Source organism: Eptesicus fuscus, chromosome 4, assembly GCF_027574615.1.
Source record: "Eptesicus fuscus isolate TK198812 chromosome 4, DD_ASM_mEF_20220401, whole genome shotgun sequence".
In the NCBI taxonomy this organism is placed as follows: Eukaryota; Metazoa; Chordata; class Mammalia; order Chiroptera; family Vespertilionidae; genus Eptesicus; species Eptesicus fuscus.
In genome coordinates, this window is record NC_072476.1 from 77,174,208 (window position 1) to 77,186,178 (window position 11,971).

Sequence of the window (11,971 nt, forward strand, 5' to 3'; positions counted from 1 at the left end):
TTGAAATTTACACTAGTGAGGAAATGAATTGACAAAGCTGATAACAGCAAAGCTGAGTCAAAGGCTTGTCTCTGTGTGAAACTGAACAGAAACAAACAAACAAAGCTCAAACAAGGACCACCTCCAATGAACAATGAGCGGTTTTTGAATCAAGATGGTTTCCATTAGGAAAAGCACCCAGTGATCTTTTTTTTCTCGTGGAGGCCAAGCGCACACATCAGTGTGTGCAGTCTAGGCACTGATGCCACATACACACTGCCCTCAGAGGAAGAGCACTCCCTCCACGTCTAGGCTCCCGACAGGATTGGGTTTCAGCTGCAAGGCACAGTGTTCCTGGAGAGGAAACCAGGAGGTAGACACCGGGTTACGAAAACAATGGTTTCTTCTCCCCCGAGTTCTGTGGTCATTTTATTACTCTCTACATTTTTTCCACACAAATCACATTAATGTTAAATAGACTTATATTAGACTTACCCTCTACTTTCTTAAAATGATTTAGATATATAATACCAATTATAAGAATAAGGAAGTAAAAAGTATTTAATTCAGTAACAACTACAAAAGTAGTTCTTAAAAACACTCACTAAACAGGTTCTCAGATACCATCTCTCTATTTTATAAGTAAACCCTCCACCCCACAAACACAAATGTCTAGTCGTGTAGTGACTGGCCACGCTTTTACGCACCATGTATACATTCAGGTAAAGTTGCCGAAACGACTCCTGCCCAGAGCATTTCAACTCAACCCAAATGTAAAACTTTCCTTTAAAAAAAATAAAAATAAAAAGAGTCATTTAAAAATCACTCATGAATACTGACCTTGCTGCTCAGTTTCTGCTTCAGTTTTCGAAGAACCTGGTGCAACAGGAAGGGGTCGAGGTGGCCGGGGCTTTGGGGTGGGAGGTGAGATTTTTTTCCTCCCAATATATTCTACGTAAGTTCCTGGAAAGTCCCCTCTCTCCCCTGTGGTTTCATTATAGCCATTTAACCAGCCAATTTCTTCAGGCCTGGCTTCCTGTCCATCACTAAATCCAAGAGCTACTAAGGACCCTTTATTCACAGTCAATATGTCATCCAAATGCAAGTCAATATCTTCTTCTCGTTCCTTTTTATAATCATAGAGTGCTCTGTACTGGTACCCCTCGGCACTCATGTTTGCAAATCCGTGACCATGCAACAGACGGGTCTAGGTTACACGGCAGTCTAATTTTATGTTTCTATGGAACGTGAACTCAGAGAGTGTGTTAAGATTCCGAATATGTGTCCAGCAGAGGACAAAGGACAACTCTCCAAAGGCTTAAGAGGAGAGGTGATTGTCCATCTGTCCTCCATCAACGGTGCGACTGAAGACAGGGCTCCACTTCCTCTGCGGGCCACAGTTCTCCCACTGGCTTCCTTTTCAGCAACTTGTCAACACTTGGACTCCAGGCTGACTCTCACAGCGAGGCCCAATCCTTTCTGACACTCCTGTCACACTGTCCATCTGTCGTCTGATTTTACTGTTGCGCTCCACACGCAAGCTTCACCTAGCAAAAGAAAAACAAGACTTAAGAATGAACATCACACTTTGCCATCTGTGCGAATTTGAATTTCTACTTCCATTCAACAAGTACTTAATCAGTCTGGCAGATGTACATGGGCAGCGTGCTATTGCTGGACATGATATCCACAACAGACATTAGAGAGAGACACTCCCTGCCTTCTAAGAGCACCAGGCAGGGCTGGAAGGGGTGTTGGCATGTGGCAATGTCTCAGAGGTAAGACTGGTACACAAGGAACTGGTACACAATAACATTAGGTGAATGCCAAAAGACAGCAGCGACTAAACACTACAGAGTTCAAATGAGGGAGAGATAACATCTAACTGTAGGAATCTGAAGGCAGAATGAAAATGTGTGGCACGGCCTAAGGTACAAATCTGACTAAGCAAAGTATCATATTCTGGAAAGAGCCAGAACAGTGAGCCCAATCCGTCTGGAGGCAAAGAGGGAGCGTCGCTGACTTTTGAGAAAGCAGGCTCCAGGCTAGCAGTATTGGGGATGGCAAGTAGAATTTAAGGAGTTAAGGAACTGAAGAGGAAGTAGAGACAGTTCCTGCAAATTATTCTATGAAGAGAGCTTAGTGGAGGGAGAAATGGGAAATGAAAGTTTTTTTCTTTCTTTTTTTTTTTAACATAGTGGAGGCAGAGAAATTAGAGAGCCAAAGATTCTCTAAGTTAGGAAGTTAGCGTTGGATTGCCAAAAGAACAGTGCACACATGTGCACGCTTAGCACTCCAATCATTTCGCATCGTTATCTTTATTATAAAGTCAAAGCAACCCAAAGGTTTCCATTAAGCTGACTGAACAATGAAGCCATAAAAACAATAGCCACACAATTTCGGTGTGCTGTATCAAAGAGAGCTTGTACAAATTTTACAGTGTGGAACACTTTAGAAGTTTAATATGATAGGCACTCTTCAGTGTAAGCATCTTAAGAAGACAAATCTGATTGCTGAGTAATTGTTATGTTGGCGTTCAGAAGTGTAAAGTATTCAACTTTACATGGCTAAAGCCTCTTAGCTGTAATATAATAACACTCTTAGGAGAGTTACATATTAAAAGAAGCAAAAACAAACACTGGAAATCTTTGTGTAGCAAGAATATGAATTTTGGTTAGTATTATTCTACTTTGTAATTCAGTTGTCAGAGAAAAAAATGAAAGCAACCAGCAGAGAGGATGAAAAAATAAACTATATTATGTTTGAAGACAGCCTCTCCTTTTGCTAGATCCAGAATCAAATTAAATACTCACTGCATAAATTCACACAAAAATGTAGAACTAGCAAATCTCATTTTTAGTACTAATGCACTCTGTACAAATGAGACACAGAACTCTAAAGAACATGAAAAAATTTACATGTCCCTAAATGCCTGGAAACCAGGCAATATGCCTAACAATAATGTAATCCCCCCCCCGAAATCTGTCTTGCAATTTTTGTTAGCTTTTCCAGGCAATGTATGTCTTTTTGGGGGGGGGAAATTCCTCCACCAGTAGGCTGGTAGATCTTTCCTCCAGCTGCTGCTGCTTATGGCTTCCTCTATTTCAACAACTCAGTAGGCCAGTTTGGTGAGATTTTTAACAGAATGCGGAGCGTAGTCCCCAGCAACCACCAGGCCCCTGCTCACCACATACCTATGTAGCTATCCATGCAAGTGCCTCGCCAGGGCACACTGTAGTAACAAAGGCTCCATGTCTACTCAAGGTATTACACACCCGAAGAACTTGCTGGCTTTACTGATGCCAGACTCTAGAGTAGCAATCTCTGCCGTGTGTGCCAGAAACCTGTGTTTCTATTAATTCCTGGTCTCTCTCACCATTTGCAAAAAGAAGCTTACCGGCTGTGTAAGATAAATCCTGTAGAGCACTCTGGGCCCTCGTCTGAGAATAAAGAACCCCAGATCTTCTATGACTCTAGGATGGAAAGTACACACCATTGTATTAGAATACGCCATTCCTATCTTCTGGGACCCCTTCATCAAGGCCAGGAAGATCAATCAGAACAATTCGAGATCAGCCATGATTCGGTGCCAATGAAGTGGCTGGAGTACAAGGTTGTCAGAGAAGAGGGAGACCTGACTAGTCATTTGGGTGACGACTGGCTCGTGTCCTAGTGTGAGGTACACGGCATCCTTGGCTCAGAAGATGCAGGCTATTTTTTTCCCTCCGTGGCTTAATCCATTAGAAGTTATTTGTTGCTAATGAAACGACCTTGGCCATTGTTCAGGTGTGCAGTAGCCAGGCCCATTTTAACGACTGTCACTGTCGTTGTGGTCAACACGGTCATCACCTGACACTTATTGGAAGCTACTGTGTGTTCTAACCGTTCCATCGTCTTCCTCCTCCTCCTAACCTAACGCTTAAGGGAGCTGTTCTGTCAACACCTGATATTTGTTGGGAGTTATATGTGAACTAACACATTCAATACATACAATTAGCACATTCAAAGCAAGATAATCGTAAGGCAGGTACTATCAATAATTCTCACTTTACTTGGGAGAAACTGAGGTGCAAAAAATTTAGTATCTTGGCCATGATAACACCGAGCCGTTGAAAGGTGGGAGCAGGATTCAGATCCAGGCAGTCTGCCAGAGCCACCACTTTTTACACTAGAACCTACTGCCCAAACTCAACTTGCTTCGATGCCTGAGATATGTCCATGGGGTGACCGATGCAGATTCCTGCCCACCCGCCGCTCTGACCTCCGCTTTTTACTCTCTGTAACAGCAGCCTTACTGAGTGTGTCTGTGGCTCTTTCACAAACACACCTGCACAAAAAGAAGCCATTCTAACTCAGAGCAGTTCCGTCAAGTCCAAGACCAGGCATCTAGGACCATGCAAATTTCCTTCCAAAGAGACTTCACTAAAATGCATCCTTGCCAAAGAAGTCCATAAACTAGTGAATAAAATAATACTGGACACATCACTTCTGGAAGGCTGCCCACTTCTGCTCTATGAGCTGAAGCTTCTGCCACCTGCATCCCTCTTGGCATCTATGGCCCCCACCCCCTCAACCCCTGCCGTGGCTATCATCCCAGGCTCCTCATTGCACAATGTGTAAAAACCCAGCTCCTCCTTAGGGAGATGTGAAGTATTAATCCACAGTCACAAGGGCTATCACATCTAGAGGACTGACAAGTTCTCTTTTCTCTCAGCAGGAATGCAGAAAACTCGGAAGCCTGAGGCACTGGCAGTGTCTGTCTAAACCTCCTGAGATCAATGGAGCCCAAACTATTCAGATCCACAGGCTATATGCCGCCCAGATTCACAAGATTTTGCTTCCAGGGTCTGGCTACACACACCTGTCCATTGAGCTATTTCTACCCAGCACGGAGTAAAGATTTTCATATGTGGATAATATCCACCATCCATTAAGTTAATGTTTTCAAATAACCAAGGGTGTTATGATATCTAGTCTCCAAGTTAATTACTATTGTTGCTCTAACAAAAGGTATAAAGGAATCCTATGAACAAATTAATTTACTTATATAACATCATATGAACAGTTCAAACTTTCCTTAAAGGGAATGATTTTGTTCCATTCGTTCAACCATTTTAAAGATGACCCAAGATACTGTTAATTGGAAGTATATTTCCTCTCTCTGCTAAGATACTGAGCAATTCTCATCCTCTTCCTCAAAATAAATGTTGTTTCTGATGCCTGACAAGCACCATGACTTCTTAATGTACAACTGCTTGAAAGTAAAATTTCAATTTAACCCTCTAACCTGCAGGCATTTTGGCAAAAAACTTTTCTTTGAAAAGTCCTCTGACTTTGTTGACTTATTCCCCTTTTACAAAGGACAAGGATTTAGCAAACTTGGTGAGAGGTAAAGGATATTTTTAAGTCACTTTAAATAAATCAAGACTCTATCCTGATCATATGATTCTATCCTGCGATAAAATTAGCAATCTGGCTTTGGGTCCCAGCACAAAATGGGTCTGCGGTCCAGATGCAAGGGCTATGGAGGGGGTTCCTGGGCCCCAGCCGTTACCTCCCTACATTCCATCTCTCCATCCTCAGTGTGCTTGCTCTGAGTCTAGGGCAAGCTCCCCACCTAAATTCACAGTCTTTTAAAAAAAAAATCATTGTTTAAAAATCTTTTCACTTTTCAAGTATGTTCTGGAAATCATGACAATCGAACTGAACAAAAGTTAAAATTTCCTAGTAAACACAATGAAGTTCAACTTAAAATGATGCACTCAGGATAAAAATTTTACCTCAACTAAAACAAAATAAAAATGATGGGATCAAATTAATCTTGGAGTTGCCGTCATCAAATATCTCCATTCATTTTCAAACCAACCATAATGTACTGCCCGCTGCCATGCTCAGGGCTGAGTTTGTATTGTGGGAAAGCGGAAGGTCCAGGGCAGGACTCCCTGCCTGCAAGCTCTTGGGAGGGGGTTGGGGGGGGGGGGTGGTGGTGAAGAAGGGGGTTGTGCAGAAAAGCCCAGGTAAAACTACAAGGAAGAACAAAGAGGCAGGAGGCAGGATTCTCCAGAAAGCACTGCTGGAGGAGCAGAAGAGAGCAAGCGAGACCAGGCCCAGCTGGAGACAATTCCCAGGCTCAGAGGTCATCACCTGGGGTCAAGGAGAAAGGATGATGCAGGCACTCACACCAAGGCTTTCTTGGGCCTGAGAGACACCCTGTTACCCATAAACGGACGGACGTAGGGCTGAGCATTCTGCTTCTCGGCATCATCACTGAAGAGAAGCCCTGAGGAGACGCCCTGGGACGAGAGGGCTGAAGTGGACAATCCAAAGCCCCTCCTCTTGTTAAAATACAATGCTGTTTTGTAAAACTCTTAACAAGAAGGTTAGTATAAGCACTAAGCTTCGGACTCAGCAGCTGTCCCCATCAGTGCCTAGATTTTAAACTTGGGCAAGTTACTTAAACCTCTGCGCATCACAAGTTTAGCATCTGTGAGAAAAATACAAAAAAGCAAACCTACAGCTCATAGGGTTATTATGAGGATTAAATTAAATGGCATATATAAAGCACTGAGCTCCATGATCGATAACTAGAGCTTAACAATTAACACCAACACAGTGCTTACGATGGGCCAGGCTCAGTTCTCAAGAGTTTTGCATACATCAACCCATTTAACCCTTACAGCCGCCCTAGGTACAATTATTATCCCCATTTCATAGATGAGAAAAGCGGAGAGGTTCATGTGCCAGAAGCTACATGGCTAGTAAATTGCAACTATGGTGTTTTGTTACTATTGTTACCACTATTATTAGTAGTATTGAATGACCCTGCCATTTATGCAAACTCATATTTAAAAGAGGAACAATTTGCCAGGAATTTTCTTTTGTATTGCCCCTAAATACTGCAAACTGTTCTCAATGAATTGTGAAGCCAGCCAAAATAAAACTCTCTGCTGTCCCCTTAACTCCCTTCCAGAGTAAATAGACAGATAAAGGCTGCCTGCAGACTTTGCCCATCTAATTCTCTCCCTACCTGAGGTAGAGGGTGGCTCTGCAGAGGTCAGGGCAAAGGCTGCCTCCTGAGTCTCAAGGGTGTGTGAGAGCGTGTATCAGGGAGGACAATACTAGGCTCCCTAGGTGCTCTCAAAGAGAAGAGATGAAGGCACTAATGCAATCCTACAGAACTGACAGTTCGCATGTCACAGCCCCAGCTCTTTGGGCTGAGCCCTGAGTCTGGACCACTGGGGGTCCAGTGAGGAGGGCAAGGGGCATGGCACACCGGCCCAGGCACCTCACTTTATTAAAAGTACTCCACCCACTGTCGGATTCTCTCCTTACATTTTGGCCACACTCCTGTGATTTAAATAATATGAAGGGGGTGGGGAGGGGTGTTCATTAACCTGAAAACTATTTTGACTACAGGTGCCTGTGGATATGCATTTGATTTACTTTAAGAAAAACAATGCTGGGAAGATAAACTATCCAGAGATGTTTTCATAATAGAATTTTTTTTTGTTTTTTAGCAAAATCTATACTATACTCTTTCTACCCTTTACAAAAAATAAAAAAATAACATAAGCCAAACAGACAAGTTTATAGATGATGACACAGTCAATTTTTCAGCTCTTTTGGCTGAAATAACTTTTAATCACCACTCTTTTGGCAAGTAATTTCAATAAGTGTGTTGGCAAAATCATGGCAAATAATCGCACTAGGGGGTACAGGTGAAGGAGGTGGGGAAAAAAAACAATAAATATAATAAGAATATTTAAATATTAATTACAACCTAAATTTTTGTCTTTAAAATGTCATATAATTACATTATGCCTTCTAAGGTAAAAACTAATTGGCAATCCCTTCCTTCCATTGATGAGTAACTTGCTCACCTTCTCAAGCTTCCCTGAGATGCTCCATTCTCCTGCCTTTCCTGGCAAAATCCCTGTGCCTTCCAAGGAGGGGGACCTGTGGGGAGCCTGTCCAAAATGTATAATATAGTGAAAAAAGACTTCCCATTTTCTCTGCATTGCGCATGCCTCAGATGTGCGAATTACAAGTAAAACCCCAAATGCAGACATTATCTCAGCTTTCTATAGTCTACCTGACCATATTTTTTTTTTCTCCAATGTGTTCATGTACCACCTCTTTAGTCAATAAGACACATTTGGAAAATTACAAATTGCAAGCATAATAAAAGCTGAACTAGAATTGTTCCTGTTTTAATGAACAATCTCTCAGAGTATGTCTTTTTAGAACAGTCCTCTAAACTACCTAAGAAAAAAAAATTTCAACCAACATACTAATCTAAAAGTTACATGGCATTCATGGGAAAATTTAGTTAAAGGTCTGGCCAACACTTTTAACAACACAAACTGTGGATAAGTGCAGTAGGCTTGCATGTGAGATACAAAACTCTTCTACACAGTCCCAGGAGTGAATGCACACTCCATCACCACTGGGAATAACCAAAGTATGCATTACCTGTAACTCACTGCATCACTAACTGTTTCCCCAAACCAACCTTATACTGTGGGGGTTTCCTGATCTTCATACACTTCAATTTCAAGAAATAACTAAAGACAATATAATTACTCAATGGGAAGTGAAATGCTTTTTCACACTGGCTATCAGCATTACAGATGTAAAAAACAACAACAGTCATATCATTTTACAAAAGCAGATATAACAGCAGATAATAGTGTGTACGTTGCAGTGTTCTGTGAGGCAACTGGCAAAGAACAGGCCCCATATCAAGATGAAAGTTAAAGAAAGCAAATGCACATAACACTTTGAAAGCCAGTATCAGATGCATAAAACTTTCTTCCAATCATAGAAATCTACACATTTCTTCAGGAAAAGGTATGATTCTACTACCTATCTGCAACTGGCATAGAAAAGCTGAGGCGGCCAGCAGTGGCAGAGCCCAGCACTTCTGCAAGGCAGGCAGCCTCCTCCATGGCCCTTCTTTCCAGTTTAAACCTTGATTCCCAACCAAACACACCTTCCCAAACTTTAGGGGGACACTTCCACTCCCCCCCCAAAAAAAAAAAAAATCAATGGAAGGGGTTATTTTCTTTGTAGTGATCAAAACATTTGCTTCCAAAAGTTTAAGCAACTTTTGTTCCTAAAAAAAAACCAACCAATCTATTTGTTGCTTTTAAACAGTTTATTTCAAGAACAGTGTAATCAGTCAAAAAAGTATACATGGGGGGGGGAGGGGTGTCAGGGGAGAGTGCTTTTTATTTTCCTTTTCAACCATAAAAGATGGTTGTGGCCTTCTGTGCAGAAATCACCAAATTCCTAATGGTTTTTACTCCTTGAGGATGCATTCCTCTGATAGCCTGCCTGGGAAATGAACCTGCTTACCTACCCAACCTTTCCTAGCTAATACCTCACCATCTTTAAAGCTGCCTAAACGCAACACTATCTAATGAAATATTAAAATACAATCCCACATGAAGCTTGGGTCAGTAAGCTTGGTGAATGTCCTGCCTAACAACTAAAACTTGAACCTCATCCCCCTGAAATGACAATCTCATGCTGCACTCAAAACCCGGAACTACTTTATCCATTCCTACTTTGCACCGACAAAGAGGAAAAAGACAGAAAAAAAAAAAAAGAAAAAGAAAAAAGAAAGAAATCCTATCGCTTCTAAAGTCCTAACTCCCCTCACCCCACCCCCACCCCAAAGGAGAGTCAACTCATACTTCAGCTGCCACCAGCGCTGCAGCAGCCACCGGGATTCCCGGTCTGAACAGCGCCCAGAGAAGCCTAAGAATTTCCCCCCAACAGTTCACACACATGCTGCATTTAACATGTAACGGCCATTCCGTTCACACCCTCCGATTCTGGTTCCCAAAGCACATTTGTGGACTGGAGTGGTTGGTCTGGGCTTTTCCGTCCTCTTTGTCTGGGAATCTGCGGGGCAGTTTGTGCCCTGGGGAAGTGAGTGTTAGGACCGCGGTTTCCAGACAATCCCCCAAGCTACTTGAGCTCGGGCTTGCACGCTCTCTCGCCCTCCCTAACCGGCTCCATGTTGCTGGGCAAGTCCCTCCAGTCTCCACCCGCGTTACAAAAAGCTGGATTTCCGGGCTGTTCCAAGACCCCGTGAAGCGCCGTCTCCAACAACCTGCCCAGGCCCGGCCGGCACTAGACACCAGGTTGGGGCCCCGGCGACCCGCTGCCCCGAGGCGCACTTCCTCCACCCCGGAAGAGGAGGGAGACAAACTTCGCGGGGGGGGGGGGGGAGGAGGGCTGGCAGTGGGCTCCCGGGACCCCCGCCGCCCCGCCCGCCCGCCGGGATGGCCCAGGCATCGACCCCGGTTGCAGCTGGAGGGCACGGAGGAAGGCATCGCTCCTTCCCGCTAACGCAAAGGCAGCGGTCAGGGCGCTCTCCCCCGGTGAGGGACTCCAGGAAACTGCAGCCAGGCAACCCCGGGGACCCTCGGAAGTGGCCGGAGGGGGTGAGGGAAAGCCGGGGGTCGCCTGCAGCTCGGGGACGGAGGCGCCCGGCGGCGTGCAGTACCAGCTCGCCGGAGGCCGGGAAACGGGGGCCGGGACGCCGGCTGCGAGCGGGGCCCCGGCCGGGCGCAAGATGCCGGCGGCGAGGAGGACCGGCGGCCGACCGCTCTCCCCAGGCTGGGCTCCGCTGAAGGAGCCGCCGCCGCCGCCGGTGACAGGAAGAGAGCGGCGACAGCCGCGCGCACGCACCGCCTCCCCCTCGCGAGCACACACACCCCGAGCCGCTGCCACCGCCTACCTCCCCCGCGGGCCGGCTTCCTTCCTCTCCCGAGCCCGGGCTGCAGCGGCGGCCTCCAGCGCGCACGGCTCCGACCCCCCCGGCGTTCTCACTCCGAGCTCGCCGTCTCCCAGCCGCTCTCGCCCACCGGCCTGGCCGCGGCAGCCGCTTCCTCCAACTCCACTCCAGCTGCTCGCGACTCCTCTCCGCGCGCCCGCAGCTCCAGCGCCCGGCGCCGGCTCCGCCTCCGGTCCAGCCCCGCGCGCCCCGCCCCGAGCCCGCGCCAACCAGCGCCCGCGTCCCCGCCCCTCTCCGCTGGCGCCGCGCCCTCCGCCGCTGCCCCTCGCCGTGCCCGCCTCCCCAGCCGGGCGGCCAGCGGGGCGGAGCTCTGACCGGAGGACCCTTCCCGTCGCCTGTTCGCCGGTTGCCCCGCTCGCCTTCCGCTCCCGCCGCGGGGATGCCCGGGGCGCCCGGGACTCGCGCTGCCTCCGCTGTGGAGCGCTCTGGGTCTGCGTCCTCCGAGGTCGGCCTGGCTGCAGCCCGCCCGCTGCGGAGCCGGCTGCGGGGCAGGGGGAGGTCTAGGACAAGTTTAGACTGACTTAGAGGCTGCGTCTCTAATCCGAGCGTCTGGAAACAAACCCCAGCCTTTATTCCAGCCCTCGGCCCCAGCAGAGTGGCTGGGCGGGAAGGACTCGCCAAAGCCGGGAGGCCCTGCCATTCCCGGCCTCGCCAGCACAGCCTCGGGAGTGGGCGGCAAAACCACGCCACTCGGCGTGGGCCTGGGGGTGAAGGAAGGGTGAAAGGGTGAACCGGAGGGACGAGCGCCCGCAGCCTGCCGCGAAATCCCAGAGCCTGGCACCGCCGCCACCGGGAGCCAGGCGGGTCGGCGAGGAGGGAAGAGTTTTACGAGAGCGCACGCTGGCTGATCCCTCGCAGTCCTGAGGTGACCGAGCAAATGTAGGTCGCTCAGGCAGATTACGGCCCTCTCTCTCCTTGTTCGCTCACAGTGTCAGTGGAGGAAGCTCACCCGAATTATATTGTCCCATAAATATGTTCGCTTTCCATGGCAGATTCTTCAAATAATCATTACTTGAGTTGCCACCCCCCCCCCCCCCCCCAAACCTGATGTTGGGTAAGATGGCACGCCAGCACCTGGTGTTCCGCTGTTTTCCATGAAAACACCTAAGAATCGCTTTTTATAAAGCCCTTTCCAGATTCCTCCTCTTCGCCGGCCCAGCCTGCTTGCCCCAAAAAGCCTTTTTA

General features: G+C 47.0%; 1 protein-coding gene across 4 annotated transcripts in view; it reads right to left on the minus strand.

Moving 5' to 3' along the window:
• PIK3R1 (phosphoinositide-3-kinase regulatory subunit 1) overlaps positions 1-10,884 on the minus strand; it is an 84,553-nt gene extending 73,669 nt beyond the window's left edge. The window contains exons 1-3 of one of the 4 annotated variants that reach the window (XM_054715201.1): positions 10,730-10,770; positions 3,377-3,452; positions 820-1,526 (exon numbers count right to left, since the gene is read on the minus strand). In XM_054715201.1, coding sequence (XP_054571176.1) covers positions 820-1,153 — 334 coding nt within the window. In that variant the 5' untranslated portion in view covers positions 1,154-1,526; positions 3,377-3,452; positions 10,730-10,770. Of the gene's footprint in view, positions 1-819; positions 2,951-3,376; positions 3,453-10,729; positions 10,789-10,821 lie in introns of those variants that run through there. The other 3 variants (XM_054715202.1, XM_054715200.1, XM_008161888.3) reach the window with 3 other exon arrangements.
• Between the last annotated feature and the right edge of the window lie 1,087 nt (positions 10,885-11,971).